Raw genomic sequence first — 22,307 nt, 5'->3', positions numbered from 1 at the left:
CCATCAGATCAATGTATCCGGATTGATTGAGCGGAAGTGAAGACCTGATCAGTCGATTCAATAAAACCACCTCCCAAAAAAGCGTAGCACTGCGTCGAAGGGTACATGTTTCCTATTGGCGCAGCATGCTGCAGACGGCGCGCAGAAGAGAATTTAGGAAGTCTACGTAAATTACGCAAGCTACCCTATGTAGCTTACATAACTCCTGTCGACTGCTACCCAATGTCCCGGTAAGAATAGATCAGGCCTGTGTCTACACTACAAACAACTTCAGTGTAACTTACTTCTTTCAGGGGCCTGACTAATCTGCACCCCTGAGCAATGGAAGTTACAGCGACCTAAGCATTGGTGTGGGCAGTGCTATGTTGGTGGCAGAGTTTCTTCCATCAGCGTAGCAACCGCCTCTCGCAGAGGCAGGAGTTAAGAGTTCTCTCCCACCAGCTTAGAGCATCTTCACCAGAAGCACCACAGTGGCACAGCTGTAAGTGATGTAGTGTGGACATAGCCTAAGCCATCGATGACTGGGAATGAGGCTGGCTCTCTTTGTTTTAAAGAGAAGCACTGTCCAGTTCAGCAGATCGCTAAGCCGGGTGTGTGACCCACACATGGGTCTCTTTAGATGCCCTGAGCCGGTTCCACCCACTGGCTGAGGGCAGCAAAATGCTGAGGGCACTAGGACACGGCTGCAGCCAATGCACGAGAAGAAGACAGCAGCTTGCTTCTAGCCCCTGCATGGCTGTTTCTGCCCCAACTCCGCCCACCACGCAGTTCAAGTGGTGTTTTTCCCAGTGCCCAGCTCTGAGGCCGGGGGAGCAGCAGTGCAAAGGGGTGTGCAGCTGGCTTTGCAGCCCTTCAGAGCAGTGCTGAGCACTGTACTGGTGAAGCTGGTGGGGTGGGGGCCAAGGCAGTCTCCCCTCAGCCCAGGCAAATGACAGTCATCCCAGACCCATTGTTTTTTGGGCAATCACGTGCATGAGAGCTCCCAGAAGGCCACCTCTGGGCACTCTACAGAGGATCTAGGTGTGCAGCGCCAGGCATTTGCACAGTGGGGGCGGGAAGAGGCTTCACAGCAGAACCTGGGCAGTGCTCACTCTCTGCGGGGTACCCAACTAATACGGGTGGCCCAGGGCTCTGCTGGGCAACCAGCTGCTTGGGACTTCCCAAACCTCACTGCTAGGTGAGGCTGTCCTCTCCAGCCACTGTGATTCCCTGTCCACTGCTCCACGGTCGGTCACAACACCGAGCCCCCGCGGCCTGCTGGGATAACGCAACAGGCCTCACCAGTGCTTGAAGCGATGGGAAAGCTTCAGAAATAGGAGGGTCATTTATTTAAGCAGCAAGCACAGCCCACTGGTTAGGGCGCTAACCTGGGATTCGGAAGATGCAGGTTCAAGTCCCTTCTCTGCAACAGACTTCCCCTGTGACTCTGGCCAAGTCACTTGGACTTTCTGCCCCCCCCTTCTGTACAAAAGGTGTCACAGCAGGGCCCTGCCCCACAGGGATAAGAAGATTGTGAGATGCTCAAATACTTCGGGGGGGCAGGTAGGCAGACAAGTGCCTTTGACAGAGATGGATGCAACTTCTGAATGCTGCAGAAGACGAATGCAAGGCAGACAGGGGCCTGATGTTTTTTTCACATCTGGGCCAATATGTTCAGACGCTTGGGCAGGAGCAGGCAGCCCTTCAACACCCACTGTTAGGAGCTGAAGCACAGGCCAGGTCCAGAGAGTTTTCTGAATTGGGCTTTGGCTGCAGGCAAATTCCTTGTGTGGGATTTTCAAAGCACCCGTGCCCGGTTCCTAGGTGCTGCAGGCTGGGTTGAAACGCCCATTGAGACGGGTTTAATGGGCTCGGTGCAAGCTTCCAGGTGGACACACAGAGGGGACAATCTGCACTGAAGCTGTTAGGTGTAGATCCCAGCCTGAGCAGTGCTAGCTCTGATCAAGATAGCATGCTAGAAATAGACGTATGGCTGCCGTAGCAGAGCAGGGATGGGCTAGCCGTCCTGAGCACAGACTCATCTCAGACCCTAGATCCATATTGGGGCCGCTGTGGCTACACCTGTATTTTTAGTGCGCTAACTCAGTCCCAGTTAGTGCGGGTGTCTACTCACGATGGAAATTACACCTTCCTGCTCCACTGCAGACATCCCCTGACGTGGGTTTGAGCTTGCCTGATCGGGGTTTAGCTTGTACCTAAATTACAGCTACACCAACAGACACCAGGTGCAAAACCAACATTTAACTGAAGTCAGTGCAAACCCTTATATCTCATCTCTTTCCCCAGCAGTTTCAGCTGAGCGCAAAGGGACGACCTCTGATTCCTCTGACTCTAAACCAGGGCAGCTCAGCTCTGATGGCCACAGTCTGATTTGGGGAGCAGTAGCCCTGCTAAGCCAGGCTTGGTCCAGAGGACCCAATGCCGAATACCGGAGCCGGGCCACCCACAGACGAAAACCTGGCTTCATGAGCCCCGCCGGGAGGGTTTGGTTCTGGATGGCAGAGCCTCGCTCCCCAGTTCTCCTCACCTATTTTATCCCTTCCATATTTCTGCCCCCACACGAACCATCCTCCTCCTCTCCACAGGCCAGCTGGGGCAGGCAGCAATGATCAGAAGCTGGTTTCACGTCAGCTGCCAATCTTACTGCCAAGCCTGTCCCAGGACTCCAGGCGACCCAGCCACAGGGGACCACAAGAGGCCATTGTCCAGGCTATTGCGGGGTGTGTATGTGGGTGGGGGGGGGGAAGGAGGGAGGAAGATAGCAGCCGCCAGGAGAGTGTTGAAGGAAAGACTGAAGAGCCACCCCTCCCCCGGCTGCCATGTGCCCTGACCCTTTTCCATCCTCTCTGCAGTCACGGCGCTCAGCTAATTGCCTCCACTCATGTGTGCAAACTAACCATTTACTGGAAAATGCCACGGAATGTTAATTTAGTCTGGAATTGGGTAATTACAAAACGCTTCCATTTTCCCCCTTTCTTCTTTCATTGTCTGGAATGAATAAGTATTGTCTGAATAGCACCATTTGCAATTACGGCCCCAATCACGGCCCCACCGATCAGCGACTGCCATTAGTTTTCCACCGCCCGCACTTTCAGTGCATTCCTTCCCCCTCCCTCCCTGCTCTCATTGTGGTAATTAAGATAATACTATATAATTATTAACACACCGTGAAAGATCAAACACTTGAGAGCTGTTGCCCTCCCCCCCAAAAAACCTTTGCCATGCAAACACCACAGAAAGTAAGCAGTCAAGTAGCTTCTTTGGCCATGATGCAGGCCAGGTCTCCCTGGGAGATGCCGCTGTATCCCTGGTCTGGGATGCTCCTTTGCCCAGTTTCTCCAGTGAGGAAACTCCCCCACCCAGGGCCCTGTGACGAGGAAACTCCCTTGCCCTCCCCCACCAGCACCCACCGGGTTACTCTCTCACCCTGCCCGTCCCTCCCGCCACTGGCACCACGGCGAGGAAGCTCACTCCTTCGCTGGCATGCTTGCAAGCGCGGAGAGGGCACTACCACGAGGAAGCTCATGGAATCGGTCCCCTTTGCTGGCATGGCCATGAGGAAGCCCACACAAGTTTTGTTTTGTTTTTTTAAGAGCACCCCTAGCCTTTTAGCATGCGCAGCCAGGGAGTAGGAGCAGAGAGCCGGGAAGGCCAACGGCGCCTTCCCTCAGCAGCAGCCAGCGCGCCTCAAGTTATGAAATAATTGAAAAGTTAAATAAAAACACTCCGGAGGAAGCTTCCCTGTTTGGTGCTAATGGGCAGGCAGCGAAATCCCAGCCTAATGTTCCGTGGCTTGGGGAGAGAGATCAATAATCTCCAAGCAGGAACAGAGGGGCTGACTTCGCCCCACCCCTCCTGGGCAGCCAGCTAACGCTGGAGAAGGTTATTAATGACAGCGCTTGAAACGGAGACGAGATCTTCATGAAACGCACACGGGGCAGAGCCCCACCCCGGGGGAAGGAGGGCACCCAGGTCTTGTGGAGACAGTGAGCCAGGGCTAGAGGGACAAACATCGCACCTCGCCCCTGCAGAACCTGCTCTTGACCCTCGAGGAGGTGGCCAGCACTAGAGACGTTTAGCATCCACGTGAGGTGAGGGAGGGAATATTCACTTCGCACTGACCAGTGCTGGCTGGGGAGAGGGTTGGGCAGGAGATACCAGAGCCTGCAACCTGATGGAAAGAACCTCTCTAGATCCAGGGAAACAGCTTCTCCAGACCTCGGGTGGTATCGTCTTTAATATACGTGGGGGCCCCTAATCTGGAGTGAAGTCTCATTGTCAGCTACCTCCCTCCACGCAGCTGCTGGAAGTCATGGACGGATGGCATGATGCCTTTCCAAAGCAGTCCTGCCTGCTGTCCTTGGACAGTGCTGAGATGGGGATCCAGTAGGCAGACTTCTCCCCTTTGAGTCAGTCCTAAGTCTGGTGTAAAGGCCCTCTGTGATGCTGCTGGACTTGCCCTCCCTGAGATCCCCTCCCCTCCTCTCTTTAGGGTCCATTGCCCTCTGTTCACCTACCCTGTGGAAGCCCGTTCCACACGTTGAGGGGGAAGCTGAGAATGGATGACTTCAAGCCAGTCTGTGTGTCAGAAAGGAATGACATTAACACAGAGACATTCAACGCCAAGTATGTCTGTTTGTATTGCAGTAAGACCTGGGAGCCAGGGAGCCCATAGGGTTAGCTTGCCTTTATTACAGTGGGAGGAAGATTGAGTATAGGAAATAGGTAGCTTGGTGACCTAAGGAGAGATGACTTGTGTAGGATAAGAAGTCTTGCTTAGGGGATGCCTGGATCCCATATTCCTCCTAGAGTGCAAGTTGGTCTGCACCTTCAAAATTAAAGCCTGAAAAAATGAAGCTGAATGTCAGGAGAAATCTTCCCTTGATGCTGAGATCTATTCGGCTCCCACAGTGGAAGAACACCCGCCCAAAGGAAGTGGTGGAAGCCAAATTGCTCAAATTGTTCTGGATGTTCCCACACTGGGGAAACATGAGCAAAACGTACAATGGGGAACAATCCTGTGGTGGCAGGCAGATGGAACAAGAAGTCTTTTGTGTTTCTAACTTTATCAGATGCAGACAAGTGGTTGTAAGAATATGTGGAACAGGCGTAGTGCATTTATCCCTCCTATAGTGTATATAAAAAGCAGGGAAATTTATTCTGCACTAGCCTACGGATCAGAGCAGTGTATGAGGGGAGCTGACTGTAAAGGTATGTTATAGGATTCCAGCATGGAAGTGACAAGCTGCAGAGAGCCATTGTGAGGTCCCTGTCTCTGCAGAAAGTACACTCTCCTGGCCAGTTAAAACATTTCTGCCTACTGCTGCAACCTGGGAACCCAGAAGAAGCCAAGATTAGACACGGTCTCAACAGACTGTGATTACACACACTCAAAGTGATGTCACAGACCCTGGCAATTCCTCAAGCTGCTTCCCCCTGCCAACAAACAGCAGGTTGGAGTAACCAGACTGAGGCTGTGTCTACACTTAAACTGCTGCAGCTACTATAGACGCTCACTAGAGCAATGGGGGGGTTCTCCTCCCCAAGAGGCAGTAGCTATGTCAACAGAAGAATTCTTCCATTAACGTAGCACTGTCTACACCAGGGCTTAGGTAGGCACAGCTGTGTCCTTCAGGGATGTGGATTTGTCATATCCCTGAGCCACATAGCTATGCCGATCTAAGTTTTCAGTACAGCCCTGAGCCAAATCTTACCAGCTTTCATCGAGATCCCTTTCTCAGCCAGATGCTACTGGGAGAGGAAGGAAGCGCTCTCTCTCCAGGTTTACCAGGAGAAACCAGATCTAAGCAGCGTCAGCTACGCTGCACCCCGTGATGCCTTACGACCTCCTTTACTGCCAGAAAATATACAGAGCAAAAGGGGCACCAGAACAGAACCCGGGGTACCTTCTGGGGCTGAGTCACTGCCCATCATGACTCCCTGGTACCCCTCTCTAAGGAGTGAAGGGAATCATGCTTCGGCAATGCTCTCCACCCCGCCAGGTCCTTCCCGTAGGTCACTGCCTCATGATAAATGGCATCAAAAGCTGCCGATAGATCTAACATCATCAACGCAGGCGCTTGTCCTCCATCCATCATCCCAACGCGTTAAATGACAAGACTGACATCATCCCAGAGCTACACCCAAGTGAAACCTGACTGACAGGAGGAGGATATGGAAAGGGAGCAGAGCAGCTACTGCTGGAACCGGCCTTGCTACTCTCTTCACCATAACCTTCCCCCTAAGAAAGACTTTCTTGCAGGACTGTTTCTTAAGCATGGGGCAGATCAGAGAGTGGTTAAGAGTTCATGGAGACCTGACCCCCTAAGAGACGCACTTAGAAAGCAATAAAGATCCATCTCTGCCCATCCGCCAGGCAGGAGCGCCTGATCTCCTCCCCAAGAGACAATGTCTACAAAGCTATTTTTAGCATGCTAGCGTGAGGCCCTCCAACACAAGTCTATGGACCCAGGCCGTATGGCTCACTCCCAGATGCCGCATAGCCATACTCGAAGGGGGACAGAGAGCATCCTGCGGGAATAAACAGCTGCCATTCTTTGCATTAGGAAAAGAACATCTCTAAGCCAATCCTGGTCAACAATCCACCTACAACCCAGCTAGCAGCAGGGCCATGGCCATAAATAACTTAAATGCTTTATCAAAGATTCATAGTTCTGTACAAAGTGATAAACAATGCCAGCCTGGGATTTATATTTATATAGTTCCTGACAGCTTGTTTTCCTTGGATAGCCAAAAATTCACAACTTATCATCCACTTGCTTGTGATTTTGCCTGGATGAAAAGCATTTCAGACACCTAGGGAATTCATTGTTATTGCACACATATGAAACCACCAGGGCTTCAAAACCAGCACCCAGGGTCTGCCATGACCTCCCACAGACCTCCAATAAAAAGAGCATCTGATTCCATTGGCAAAAAGGGTATGCAGCTTCAGTTTACACATGGAACCTTTTCTTCGGACTCCATTCATGAGGCTGCCCCTACCCTGTGACTGTCGTTTAGGGTGGCCTTGTACACTCTAGTACTTACTACAGTATGACTTAGGTTGCTCAGGGGTGTGGCAAAGCTGCCCCACTGAGCGATGCAAGTTACACCAACTTAAGCACCGGTGTGGACAGCATTATGTCGGCAGGAGAAGCGCCACCGCCGTTCTGAACATGCTAGTCCGCTCGCCGGAGCAGTGCAAGGAGCAAGTATGTACTCAGGGCGGCTAACCCCTCGCAGGTCCTGTCCCACCGCAGCTACACTCTACTTTTAGCATGCGAGCTCGATCAGAGCTAGCGCAGGTATGTCTCCTCCAGCTGGGAATCACCCGCCCACTCAAAGGCAGACATACCCATCATGTCAATGTGATACCAGACCAGCCCGGATGCGCGTGGCTGATTTGCAAAGCACAGTTACTCTGAATCATTTACCCTGCAGTAACACCTAAAGGTACCACCGGGTCAGCGCCCCATTGTGCGAGGAGCTACAGTCACCTTACAGTAAACAACAATTCCTGGCACAAAGAACTTACAAGCGCCATAGAAAGGCTGGAGATTTTAATTTATTAGGAGACCTGAAATCAAGAGAGACAATGCTTTTGGGTTTTGTAAGGATGTCTGCCGCTGACACCCTGTGGGAACCTGCAAGCACTTTAAAAACTAACCTGCTTATAAAGCTGTCCTGATAGAACTAATACCAATTTAGCTAACCCAGTGCATCCTGGTGTGTGGACACTCAGATCCCTTGGAATCAGGCTTAGGCCTGATCTACATGAGTGTTACTACATCAGTTAGGGGTCTGATGTTTTTAATTGATATAGTTATGCCAATGCAACCCTAGGAAGAACGCAGTTATCTTGATGCTCAAGAAACCCTGGAAAATATGAGAAAAACATTACCACGACTAGTGAAACGGAGCTCTGCCCTCCTGCCTGGGAAAAGCCAGCAAAGAATAGCTAGGCCCACTGCTAATGAAAATAGCCAATGGGAAGGCTGGTCTGTAATTGAGGCAAAGGATTAACTCTTACTTTAAACTGCTGGAGCAAAGGGTGCTTGAATTGCTGCTCCGGGGCTGGGTGTGGGTTGTCCTGGCCAGTGTTCTCCTTCCAGGCAGAACAGCATTACAAAGGTCCTTTACCCTTCCCTGACCTCCAAGAGATCAGCGTAATCAGAAGCCCAGCTTCCAGGTGCGTCTCCCCTCCTCACTCTCAGTGTCAAATAGGAACAATCACCAAACGGTACAAGGTAGAGAAGCAGGGTGGGGGGAAAACACACTCCAGGAAACCCAAGCTCTGAGCGTTTTCACAACAGCATCTGCTGAGGGAGACGGCAAGGCCCAGCTGGGCTGTGCAGAGCTGCTCCAGCCTTAATGAAGTCATTCGCCACACACCAGCATGACACAGATCTGCCTGAGGGACACACCTGCAAAGCCGGCTCAGAAGGAACCAAGCGTACCACCAGCCTGCCAGGAGCTGCTCACCAGGCCCCCCTTTGCTGGGAGCTGCGAGACGAACAGGCCACCGGAAGGATGTGTTCACCCCAATTTTTTCCGCAGAGCTCCTGGCTGTTGCTCTGTCTCACCGGGATCCCAGCAGGACTCCAATGCAGGCCAGGCTCTAAACACCTTCACCGCCAAGCTCAGAGCAGGGCTCAGGCAACGTGGTGGGGAAAGGCAGAGACTGTCCCGGAGACTGTTGGCCTCTCATCCTCCATTCCCCCTCCCCACAACACGACGAATTAAAGGAGGAGGTAGGCACAGCAATGTTCCCTAGTTACGCAGATGCTGCTTTAATAAGTCAAATGAGCAGAGCCTTCCCTTATCTCCCTGCCCGCGGGCATCCTTCCTTTCCCCACTAGCAAGCCCCCATCCCCATGAGCACGTTCTGCCGCCAGCGCACCCACCACCCACTGCCGCTTTCTCCCTCTGTCCCCAAAAGAGCCAGGCCGTAGGCAGCCTCTGGCGCGGTATGACCGGCTCTTGGGCAGCCTGCTGCATTTCCACCAGGGTGACACTCACCTCTCTTCCCTGCTTCCACCTCCACCCGAACGGCTCTCTCCTGGCTGTGACATCGAGCCACCTGCTCCAGGCTCTCAGGGAGGATGTCAATGTCCCCGTTCCCCCGGCCTGCTCCCGTTTCCCCACCATTAAAGGATTTCTGGGAGAAGGGAGCCAATGCCACCCTGCAGAGTTAATAGCCCGCAGGACCCTCACACCTTCTCCCCACCTCCTCGCTGCACGCCTCATTTCTGTTTAGACGCCTCTCCTCCTGCTTGGCTTGTAAAGGGGGGAAAAAAAGCCTGTTTTTCCCCAATTCCATTTGTTCTGCTTGTTGCACTCAGACCCCGCTCCAGAATAAAACACACACATGCTGTGCCCCAAGTCCCCAGGGCAACCCACACTGGAGACCGAGGCAATCAAGTTCACAAAAGGGGGTGATCAGAAGAAACCTCAAGCCCCAGCACGGCGCTGTCCACTCAAGCCAGGGAGGCGACTGATGTATTAATTAATTAGTTGATGTATCTGGCAAGCAAAAGTTCTCTTTAGCCAGTTAAAACAAAAACAACCACCACCCGCCCAAAAACCAACCAAACAAAAACCCAAACATTAAGCCACAGTGGGGGCTGCTACACCATTAAAGGACCTGATGGCACATCATTATAACCCTTGCGATCAAGGCCCCTAATTCAACAGACCATCCCTACTCAGAAAGACACTTAAGCACATGCTTAACTCCAACTGACTTGGGTGAAGCACATAAATGCTTTGCTGATTAGAGAGGGAGTTAAGCAGGTGCTTTAATGCTTTGATGAACTGGGCCTAGTTCTTATCCCGGAGAGGCCGGGTTTTTTTCCTAGGCTGAAATTTGCAATGGGACGTTTTCAACAGGAATCAAAGGGTTGTTTAGAATATTCTAATTACCATCCATGTGGATAGTTTGACGGTCTTTAAATGGTGTTTATAAAATACAGGAGAAGTTTGCAGGACTTGGATCCAGAGTAAGTCTGGTCAAATAGGAATCGGGTCATGAACCTTTTAGGTAACTGCTAGAGTAGGGGAGAGTCCCAAGATACGTCAGATAGCAAATTGATGCTATGCTCCCTCTTAGCCAGATGGCCACGGACCCATTCATCCAAGCAAAAATTGGAACCAGTGGTTTTTTTAGAATCAAAATGCCTCTGATTAACATTTTGCCTCCCCGTTACGATTCATTTGTGCACTCCTGCTCCCTGCGCAGATCCAAGCTGGAAACAGACTGCACAACGAGAAACGTTGTTTCTATCCCACAGCTCCCCAGCCTCTCCCTGCAGAGCTCCCGAGTCTTTGGCATCCCAGTGTTGCATACCGCTGGGATCATGCCCCATAGCACCCCTGAGCATGAGATTTGCCCTACAACTTATATCCTAGTGGACTGTGCACTGGACTGGGATTCTGGAGGCCTGGATTCTATTCTCATCTTGGTCGCTGGTCTGTCGGCTGACCTGGCACAAGTCACCTCTCCTTTCTGTGCCTCAGTTTCCCCATATGTAAAATGGGGATAAAGAATTGAAAGAACAAGCAATGGGGTGGGTGGGGAAGAAACAATGTGAAAGGCACAATTTTAATATGATCCCAATTTACAGGGGAATACAAATAACTACTGCTCAAAATGCACCGCTGCCTAATCACACCAAACCCCTAAAGCAAGCACACTACCCAGAGACGCACCCCCAAACCTCAGACACTGACAATGCAAGACACAACAGAAATTGTCCAAACCTGCTATCCTGTTGAATGCAGAAAAGACCCCATCCCACCACCACACAATCTCCCCTGAGTCAGACCCCATCCCACCATTATCCAAAAGTGATCTACTTGGTGAATAAGATCTCCCAACAGATGCCCTTGTTTAAAAAATAAACCTTGTTCCTATTTCTCTCCCATGCACAATATATGCAGGATTTTCTTCTGTCTAAATTCATCTGGGTTCTCTGCATGTCACCAGGTCACTTCTATTCCTATTGCAACTCTAATTTAGTTTACTGTAGGTTTCCAGTGGGGTTGTGAGGCTTGGGGGTATTTTAAGTAAAAAAAAAAAATGTTGTTGCATGCCAGTTATCATGTTAATAGAAGTGTATGATGTGTCCAGATTAAAGTCTGCTGCCTGGGAAAAATAAATATCTCATCTTTCCCCTGCTGTTTATCTAGCCACAGCAGAGCCCCATATCAGGTCAGAACCTGTAATTTCATTAACTTTATCGCTCAGATATGCTTCTTGCCAACTGTCCCTCCACGCCTCACTCCTGAGTGTGTCTGCACTGGTTCCAACTTCAGCAGTGCAGGCAGCACGAGAGGGGGCTGGTTTTCTGCTCTCTCAGCTGCAATGCACTCGCCAGGCACTTCACGGGGAATTGGCCCTATGGCTCCTATGCTGCACCCCCCTATGGCTTGTGAAATAGGCATTTCTTCTAAATGAGATCCCAAGCCTGGCCGAGGCTTTTCCATTGGGTTGGATGTTGCATGAATCCTCATCGAGAAGGGTAAGCGTGTCCCCTCCCCCTAATCAAACAAACACAAAGCTCCATGCAGGAAGAAAAACGTCACTCCTCAGGAAAAACGCCATTGATCTGAACAGCTTGTGGCGGCTCGGGGTGGTGTGTGTGGATTGCTAAGGACTGGGCAGCTTCCATCACTGCGCTGCTACAAGGCCCTGCTGGATCGAAGGCAGCACACTGGTGGATCTGAGCTCACAGGCGCTCAGCATTCATCAAACCGCTTAGCTCCCAGTCAATCACTTTGCACTGATGCCGGCAACACCCGTGAAGTGCCAGGCCACGTGTGAGAAAGCAAAAGCAATAGCACAGGCTGGGGCAGAACGGGGACGTCTGATTCACCGTCCATGGCAATTAATGCCGGGGAATGACACTTGAAAGAGTCTTTTATGGCAGCTTTAGTCATGTTACCGTCTGCAGTCTGGTGACAAGTCCCAGCAGATGTATTGTTACAGAGTGGCATTGGGAAAACTCCAAGCACCATCTTCCTTGGGTGCTAAACTACCCACTGGAAAGCCAGGATAGCATCTCTCCAGCTTCAGTCCTGTCTGCCTGCGACCAGGCTGATGGGTAGAGAGGTGATACAGGAAAGGCAGAACAGGGAAAAGGCAGCAGATTTTATATGCTAAGGCCTAGGTCCTTGAAATCAGTGGGAGTTAGGTGCCTAAATAATTCAGAGGTTCTGGGCCTAACGCACCAGAAATTTCCCTTGGCAATCCAGGTGCCAGGCATTTTGGCTGAGACCAGGAGTGCCTTGTACATATGGTAGGTTGTTTAGAAAGAAAAGATGAATGCGACAGTGGGGTCGGGTGAGCTAAACATCTTACTGGCATGGGTTATGGGGGGCTGTGATAGGAAAGCAGCAGACCACTTTCACATGAAGATCCCCTGCTAAGGGCATCTATTGCCTGGTTTTCAGAGGTTCTGAGCTCCAGCCACTCCCACTTCAGTTAATGAGACTAAAATTAAATGGTGCTGACGGTGGGCCAAATCTTACCTCACCGGAGAGTTTGAAAGGCCAGTTGCATCAGTGGGCAGTTGAGGGGAGCCAGGAGCACAGGACAGGGCTGGTTCAGCGATACCCTGACAACCAACTCTTGGGGCACTCACTCGATTTCAAAGCGACTGAAGAGGCTTTAGCCATGCGGTTCAACACACTGCTCTGACTATCTGCCCGATTTCTCCCTCATCTGCCTTGTCTTAGGTCATTTTCAAAACCGCTAGATCACAGGGTCACTCCAAATCCACAGATACTTCTGTTCAAAGTCCTTGAAAAGTGACATCATTTCTGAGGGTGGTTCCCCCTCCTCCTCTTAGTTTTGGATTCCTTGCAGCTCTGCTCTTGCAGTTTAAGGCCGCTTCACAGAGCAAGATATGGAGAAGGGTAATTTAAACAAAAAAAGTGTCTTAATTAAAACTGAAGAGTTGGCAACATTTGCAACCCAAGGCTAATAGATGTCGGCAGGCACGTTTGGCAATGCAGACCGGCTATTAGAAGCCATGCAGAAAGGAAATGTACCAGCCAACGTAAAATGTATTTTATCACCAATCCTTGAAACCCTGGTGGAGTTTAATATTCTGCCCTAGATCTTGTTTACTGTTATGCTCTGAAGAATATTGAAAATTCAGTTATATCTGTCTTACCCAACCCATACGACACTAAATAATTTATACAAAGGAAAAACAAAGAAAAGTTGTTTTTTTTTTTTTTTTTAAGAGCAAATTCAGGCACGGTACACAAAGATTCTGTCACAAAGCGAAGGCCTGGGGGTGTGTTTTGTTAATACTGTAGGCCCTACATCTGGCATGTGCGTTCAACAGAGGGTGGTTAAAGGGTCTGCTAAGATCAGCACTTAGGTGCCGTACGTGGGCACCAGGGTATCTACATGCTCATTTGAGCACAACAGTGCTAATAATGCTTTGAGATCACAGAGTGAAAAGTATTTCACGCACTGGATTAATTAAGCCTCAAACACTCCTGAGAAAAATGAAGATGCAGAGGATACGTCTACATTGCAAAAAAGGGACCCACGGTACAGAGACTCGGACCCGGATCGGTTCACTTGGGCTTGCAGGGCTTGCGCTGCGGGGCTAAAAAGAGCAGTGTAGACAGTCAGGGTTGGGCTGCAGCCTGGGCTCCAAGACCCTTCCCCCCCGCCGGGTTTCAGAGCCTGGACTCCAGCCCACGTCCAAACACCTGCACTGCTCTTTTTAGTCCCGTAGCCCAAACCGCATGAGCCTGAGCTAATTGACCTGGGCTCTGAGACTGGCTGCCGTGGGTTTTTTGTTGTTGGTTTTTTACAGCGTACACATACCCAGAGGGTCTAGGGGCCTGCTGAGCACCCCCGGCTCCCTTTGACTTTGATGACTCAGCATCCCTGAACTGCCGGCCCTCAATGATTTTGCCAACGGTCATAGGTTAAGTCAATAACAGAACTAGAAATCAGGAGTCCTGACTCCCAGCCATTGCCTCCTTAAGTGCTTGTTTGCAAACTGAGCTCCCTATAGTATTAAAAGGCATGGATTTTGCAAGCTTTTATACGCTGAATCAGAGTCAGCCAACTACTCCGCTATCTTGGAGACAGAGAGCTCTAGAAAGGAAAAAGCTATTCTCTCTCATTTTGAGGGGGGGACTCGTGCAGGCATCCTTGCTCTCTACACCTCCCCGAACTATCTAGTCACTCAGCAGGTAGAACGAATGCACTTTGCTTTTGTTTATTTGGATGCATTTTCCTGTGTGTTGCAGGTTAATGATATCAAATGTTTTCTAATGACACTTCAATAAGCAGAGGTGGGTGTTACTGTTTCGGAGAGACAGGCTTTAAAAATGCAGGCAATCAAATGTGCATTAGCCGGAGCACTCTGGGGAAAGCGCTTTCCTTCCTCTTCAGGAGAAACAAATCCACCAAATGTGCAGTTTATCGGGTCTGCATTCAAATAACTGCCTAGGAAGCCCACACCTAACAGTGACAGCGCGGGAGCAAAGCAGTCATGCTGGACTCCATCTTCCCAAGTTCGTTTCCTCCAGACACACATGGTCTGGCAAAGTGAACTTTATCTTAGGTTAAGGGAAGAACTACAGAGTCAGTTTGTTTTATTCTGTATCTATTCTTACACTTCCCCGATGACTGTAGCATCTGAGCGCCTTCCCGTGGTATTAAGTGACATCACTAACATCTGACAGGCATAGTTCATTCTCTGTCTCATCCTCTCCCCAGGGAAAAGTCACAGAACTTAATAGAAGGTAACTATTCTCAACCTGCATGGGGAAAGCATGCCTAGAGATCACTATGGCTGTGTTAAATCTTGTGCTCACCTGGACTCCTCATGGCTTCTAGATACCCCCAATAGCTAGCTCCGACTTTTAATTGATGGAAGACGAAAAGACTGGGCCCCATCCTATCCATTTCAGACTTAGCCACAGCAGTCCGCACACTGGTGCCCGTCAGGCTTGGTTATTGCATTCTCTGTACCTATGCGCTGTACAAAACGAGGCACCTTAAAAGAGCTGTAACGCCGGCTGATGAGAATATATTGCCCCAGCACCCCACTCTATGTTCTGGCTCCCCATTGAATACTGGGTCAAATTCAAGGGGGGGGAGGGGGAAGCTCTCATCTTCAGTGCTCTCCATGGGATCAGCCCAAGTTACAACACCTGAGAAACTGCTTCACCTTGGCACTATTTTGGCCTCCCACGACATCTACATGCCATCAGCCTCAGCAGAGATTCTTGCCTGTGCACAGCTGTCTTGGCACGTGCATCCCCAAGAGATCAAAACAACTGCGGACCTCAGTGCTTTCAGTGAGATGCAAGACTGACTGCATCCTACGCTGCCCAGACCACCACCAGCACACACACACACACACACACACACACACACACACACAAGCCAGGTCCTGCTGACTCAAAGGAAGAGAAGGGGCAGTACAGAGATATAAACCAGCACATGGCGTAATTTTAGGAGACCCGGAGAGAGACAGGAAGGCCCAGTGGTTAGGGTGCTGGCCAGTGAATGCAGACCTTGGCTCTGACACAGACTTTCTGAGTGACCTTTGGCAAGTCACCTAGGGCCAGATTTTAAAAGGTATTTAGGCAGTTGGTGGGATTTTCAAAAGCATCTAGATGCCAAACGCCCACTGAAATCAATGAGTTTTAGGGCCTAGGCCCCTAGTCTCTCTGTGCCTCAGTTCCCCATCTGTGCCATGAGGATAACAGCGCTGTTCTGCCTCCCATGTGCGCTGTGAGGATAAATGTATTAAAGATTGTGAGCTGCGGAGATAATGCAGTAATAAGAACCAGATAAGTGTCTCAGCTAGATACCGCAGTGCCATGTAGGAACCCAGGTAGATAGATAGATTTTGAGGTGTATTTTAAACCATCCTTCAGATTTTAATACAAAATTCTATCCCTGTGCTGGATTTCTATAGGATGGTTTAAAAAAGAAAAGCTGCTGGTATGGAAAGGCTCCAATCCTCTCAATTCTGTAGTGTCCTATTGGTTTCACCTGCATTAAAGTCTGTCGGTTTTATCCACACGGGATATTTCTGAATTACCATTTCTAATCTGATGCAGGGATTTTTTTGCGTGCGAGTCTCCTAAGCTAGCTTTGATGGCTTTTTGTTGTGGGCAACGGTGGGATTGTTTGCTTGGCTGCTCGGAGAACAAACTGATGTGGAGGGCAGGCGTCCCAGCCTGTTTTGCTGCTATTGGACCATGCAGCCTTATGGTACAAGTTCCCATGGACCATCAGGACACAAGAGGTTCGCCTAGCCACACTGGAGCAATGCATTTGGTCTGATAATCACTTTGCTGTAGAATGGGGTTACGCCTTTGGCACATGAAGAATACAACCTGGTCTAATTAATGCCTCTCTGCTAACACCCAATTGAGGTGGGAAGGTCACCTGTCTTGCGGTCCTACTCTGTCTGTCCGTCAAGCTGCAGTCTTAACAGACGTGTCTATACCATCACACCTTGCCGCCGTAATTCACCATCCGCACAGCTGCAGAGGTATTACTGCTATTTATTATTTGTGCAAACCCCAGTCATGGACCAAGACCCCAACATGGTAGGTGCTGTGCAAACAGAGAACAGAAAGATGGTCCCTGCCCCAAAGAGCTCCCAGTCTAAGTGAGAGGCATAGCAGAAGCCCAGTGTAGATGGGACTCAGGCATATAGGGTTGTCAACCATCATGTTGTATAATCCAGGACAACAACAAAGACCCACAAGTCTACATTGCAGCTTCCACCATTGCCGGCACCAACTGTGCTGCACGCGCACAGAATTACAGCTAGACGTCCTCTAGCCCAGCAAAGCCATGCATCAGACCATGCTGCAGTGAAAGCTCTTACGCTCACTGGAAATGGAAGGCTTCAGACTGTTTATTTTTAACGGAGAATTTGATAGGGGAGAAAATAAAGTAAAACAGCCGGGAAGCCACAGCTCCACCAACTTCCTACGCACATGGGTTTCTCTGGTACTTCACTGGAATTCTAAATCATCTGAGCTATAAAATGAGATTGTCCGACAGGCTGAGGGACATGCATGCAATCCGTGGCTTGGTTATCAGAGAGCAGGGAGCTCCAGAGTTCCAACCGCTGCCCTGACATCAATGCCCTCTGCAGTCTAGGCAAGTTAACAAACTGTGCCTTGGTTTCCCCTTCCTGCGAAATGGGGAGCAAAGGCGAGGCTGTGTTATTTTAAAGCATGACAATCTCTCTTTCACTGTTCCACCCTGCTAACACAATAAAGAATCGCTGGCGTGAGGATTCCTGGCCAGGAGGGTTTGCCATGAAAGCAGGGCATGGGCTAAACGAGAAGATGCCTGACACCCAGGACTGGCTCGCCCCAGAGAAGATGTGATACGGCACACGTGCCACAGAGGCAGAGCTGCGCTCTGGCAAACAAAAGCCATCACAGAATCACGTTTCCCCTTTGAAGCAATGATCAGGCACGTGCCCCGCAGCACAGCCGCACACGAGAGAGCGAGCAGGCAGGTTCCCCACGCGAAGGCTGCTGCTCGAGTCTTTGTTTTTAAAGCGTTTGAAGCTCGGGGTCCCATAGCGCGTACACAGCCGAGCAAGAGGAGAGCGGAGGCTGTGAACGCGGTGGCTGCCATCCAGCACCACTGAGATCAGCTGCCTTCTCGCGCCTCCATCACCTCTTAATGACCCTCTGGTACATCTGGGAGCCAGCTGTTTGGCCCAGTAAGGGGGGAGGGAGTAAACAGGAAGGGAAGCGACAAACCTTTCTTCTCGTATTCGGGCTTCTCCTCCCCACCCCTGCCCAGGCTCTCCAGCGTCCGCGTCACCTGGCTGCCGAATTCATCCTCCCTCGTGCCGTGCTCCACCCGCTGCGGAGCCTCGTCCTCCTCCTCGCAGTCGTAGTCGTCCAGGATGGGCGTCTCGCGAATGGGCATGCCGATGACGGAGGTGTGAGCCTGTAGGCGCGAGCTGCGGAAGCTCTCCCGGGCCTGTGGCCCCAGCAGCACCGAAGGGATGTAGTGGATCTCGTGGGTGGCTTCGGTGCTGGCGCTCTTCTGGGGGATCCGGCGGCGTTTGTGCCAGCGCCGCTGGGCATACAGCGCCACCGTGAACAAGAGCAGGAGCAGGAGCAGCGCGATCAGGCCACCCTACAGGAGAGCAAAAGGACCAGCATTAACAGGAGCTCAGAGCCTGCATTGCCCCGTTCCCTACAGACCCACAGGGGGACCAGGACAGCATCACCATTTCCCCCATCCCCTAGTTTCGGAGGCACCCTTTCATCCTGGATGATCTCAAAGCACTTTGCAAACTGCCAGTTGTTAGGGAAACCACCTCCCCCTCCCCTGAAATGCAGCCACCTCTGGGTTTGAGGCAGCAGCAAGGAAACCTAACTAGCACACAGCATGTTGCATGACGGCATGGGCAGGGAAGGTTTTGGCTGAGGACAAGGAGGCAACCCCTTAGTCTAAAAGTGGGGGGGAATCTGACGTCTCAGCAGAGCAGACGGGATATCAGAAGGTCTCATCCAATAGATGCCCACACGGCAAACTGCAGGTACTCAATTCCCATGGGGCGGGGTCAACTCTACTAGAGTCTGATCCAGCTAATCTGACTGGTTAGACACCAAGTTACACATTGCAATAGCTCCCACTCCCTCCTGGTACCAATGGGATGATCGTCTCAGAATACAGGGAAGATAAAGCCATGGCAAGGTGCTACACGATTGCAAACCCCCAATGTAGATGTGCTGCACCAGTGAGGATGATCCTGGTTACCAGCATTTCACACCAGTGCAGCACAGCTACACTGGAAGGCTTGCACTGGTGCAGTTACAGCAGTGCTCGTGGAGAGCGTGCATTTCACTAACTCACTGACCGTCTAGCACAGGGCATTGTCTACACTGCAGTGTGCGTAGACGTACCTGCGCTAGCTGCAATCTAGTCAGCTGGATAAAAATAGCAGTTGAGGATGCGGTAGAACGGACTCTACCCTAGGTACGTACTTGCACAAGCAGCCTGCACCTAGTACCCTCGCCGCTATTTTGAGCGCTCTAGCTGGATTACCGCTGGCGTGGCTACATCTGTGTGAGCTGCACACCCCCAGCTGCAGATGAAGAGGTGCCTGTAAATACATATCTGGCCCCCGTTACCATGATATCCAAGTGCCTCAAAATATGTATGCATTTAGCCTCAGCCCCCTGTGAGGTAGGGCAGTGCCACTATCCCCGCTGTACAGAGGGGGAACTGAGACAGAGACACCAGGGACTTGCCCCAAATCACACAAAGTCTGTGGCAGAGCAGCGAATTGAATCTGGATCTCAGTCTAGCACCCGAACCATCTGGTCATCCTTCCGAGTGCTGGTCTCCAACACGGCTCTGCAGGAACCTCTTGGACAATTCCTGGGCCCAAACTTCCACTCTCCAAGCCAATGACGATCTTATCAATGGTATCACTGCTACTGACTTATATATGTACATGAATTACTCCCATTGCACTCATCACCACAGTACCTGAACACCTCACCAACATTGCTGAATTTATCCTCACCAGCCCCCCTGGGGAGGGAGGGAAGCATTATCCCCCTTTTGCAGATGGGAAACTGGGGCAGGGATCCATTAAGTCACACGGGCAGTCTGTGGAAGAGGCAAGAGATGAGCCCGGATCTGTTGCATCCCAGTCCAGTGCCTCAGCCACGAGGCTACCCTGCCCAAGCAGTATCACGCGTGCCCTCCCAGCAGATGCATGGGCGATGGGGACACCTCAGAGGCGGTCTCTCCAAGCCAAGGCACCCAGGTTGGGCAGCACTGGGGAAGCCTTCACTGCCATGGACCACACTGCACCTGTTCTGGAGGTAAATACAGGCTGTCTTTCAAGTGGGCTCTTAACGCAAGAAGGCAAGAGAACGACGTGTGCTGTTTGCAAGCCGCTCAGAGTCTCTCTGCAGCTCCTAGTCAGTTTCATTCTGTGCCAGACCAATATCCCAGGGCATGTAAATCAGGAGTGGCATGAACAATCAGGGCTTTACAGCGTGACATGTAACTGCCAGGGGACGGGAGGAATTTATTTTAGCAAATGAATGCCCAAATCCAGGAACTTTATACACTGTGTAACAGACATATAAATATTTCATCGGTATTCAGTAAAAACATTGTGCGCACACAGAGGGATCTTAGACACACAAACAGGATCATCTATAAAAAGCTAGTGTCTAAAAATGCAATTCACAAGATGAGTTAGCTTGGGATACAGTCACTCAGCCAACGGCAGCTGAATGGATTCGTCAGAGACACTTGCGGCTTTCACACAGTGCAATCTTTGCATGTGTTCTGAGCCGGTCCTATCATAATGCCTTCACACTCAGCTTCGAAAGAAAGCCGCTGAGGAATACACACTATCCCACATGAAAATAGATGGCTAGAGACCCCTTACACCCACAGGGTCATGCACAGCAGTCTTCTAGCATACACCCACACACCCTGCACGTTCATGCATGGTGGGTGGATCTCACAATTGCACCAACAAGCTCATGCATGGTGAATGGGTCCCTGTGCACCCCCAGGCCCACACAACCATGTGGGGTGAATGAGCACACCCTTCCGCCCCCACAAACTCCTACTCATACACGACAGAACGGTCTCATGGGTCACTAACCTGCATGGTTTACTTCTGGCAGACACCCACAAAGCTTACACACTTGTGCGTAGTGGATGGGTCCTCCTGCAACATGGTGTATGGTAAACAAGCCGCTTGCTCCCACATGCACCTACGTGGCAGACAGGCTTCAGGCACACACATACCCATTCCCAGCCCAGGATATTTCCACCAGCTACACCTGGGGTTTTTTCCCCTCTAACCTCTACACAATGGAAAATCTCTTTGCCTCTAAGTTAGCAAGAGGACCAGGAAACCAGTGCCCCTGTTAGAGATGGAAAGAGATCAGGAATACGAGAGGTCTGCTCAGAGCCATGGGTGTTCTGGGACATGGGGAAGTCACAGGAAGTGTTGGTTGCTCAGCTCCAAGGGGCACCACCTGGTGCTTTGCTTCTCCAGGGGCATATTTAGTTATGAATCCAGCAGCAAGTTGCTGGGAGAGTGAGGGAGCAGCATCAGGAGGCGAGGAAACTTGCCATAAGAAGAGGGGCCTCTGGGGAGCCCCCAGCTTCCCTGGCCCAGCCTAGTGGCAGAACCTCCAATCTGCCGGAGAAAACACAATATGGCAGCTCTCATTAGGATTCCCTCCCGTCTTCTCCTCCCCAGCCTCATCTGTTTTCTCATTTGGTTCTGTAATTGACACTAATCGGGAGAAGGGCTCAGGGAGGCGGAATGACTTTGCTCAGCGCGACTTTCCCAATTTAGCAGACAGCTTCTGTCAGGGAACAGAATGCATTAGTGGCCAGGAAAGCCTCTTGGAGCTATGACTAGGAGAAGGGCACACAAGGTGAGGACTATAGACCGCACGAGGATGCCTCCTTGGTACTCGGGATCAGGGGAGACTAAGGGTATCTAAGGCATGTTGAAAAAGAGGGAATCCACTTCTGTTTCCCTCTGAGTTTGCACAGCACCTTGCGCAACGGGGTCCGGGCCCATGACTGGGACTCCTAGGCACGATGACGCTATAAATTAAAATGTTTCTTGGGGTGCCCTGTCCAGGCAGGTCATGGCCTCTTGGGAGAGTCATTCAGGTGGGTGAGGCGTTTCCACCTGTTGACTTACCCAGCTGTACACCCTGATCCATCCCACCACACAGATCCTACAGCGAGGGTCTCCACAGAGGGCAACACAGCAACACCAGGACTTTACAGGGAACCCCTGCGGATGCTGCGCTCATACAGTTGGAACAATCCTGCCCACGTGACCCACTGGTGGGTGTCTTAAAAGCCCCCCTCTGTGCTGACGTGCAGCGCATACGAGTCCTGACAGCCTCCCACTACAGACCTTCAGCTCACGCTGTAGCAGCTTGTGCTTTTAGCTCTGAAGCATCCTGGTTCAACCCGGGTGTCAGCCAAGCTGATGGCCGTCGCACGTGACGCGGTTTAACATGCCACGCGAACATCGCCGGCGTCCTTATCACCGAACTATCTGCCTGTCGCATCCCACAGCTCTCCTGCAGTAGTCCCCGGCCAGCTGATAAGCACACGCTGTCCAGTCAGTCAGCTTCACGGGCGGGCGGTGAGGGAGGAAGTGGGCGGGGTGGGTTTTACGGTGAATGAGGTAGCGGAGCTCTGAGCTCCATCTGACTGCGGGGGAGGGACACACAGGAATTGTGAAAAAACAAACACACACCCCCAC

At 51.2% G+C, this 22,307-nt stretch overlaps 1 protein-coding gene across 2 annotated transcripts in view; it reads right to left on the bottom strand.

Annotated features, from left to right (window-relative positions):
* ASTN2 (astrotactin 2) overlaps positions 1-22,307 on the bottom strand; it is a 567,068-nt gene that overhangs the window by 406,490 nt on the left and 138,271 nt on the right. For both annotated transcript variants that reach the window (XM_067542151.1, XM_067542150.1), the window contains exon 3: positions 17,782-18,166. In XM_067542151.1, coding sequence (XP_067398252.1) covers positions 17,782-18,166 — 385 coding nt within the window. The remainder of the gene's footprint in view (positions 1-17,781; positions 18,167-22,307) is intronic.

The sequence above is a fragment of the Emydura macquarii genome, unplaced genomic scaffold (assembly GCF_026122565.2).
Source record: "Emydura macquarii macquarii isolate MOO-44397 ecotype Brisbane River unplaced genomic scaffold, CSIRO-AGI_Emac_v2 contig_691, whole genome shotgun sequence".
Taxonomy (NCBI): Eukaryota; Metazoa; Chordata; order Testudines; family Chelidae; genus Emydura; species Emydura macquarii.
Note: the sequence above shows the minus strand (reverse complement) of the source record. Positions and strands in the feature narration are given on the sequence as shown.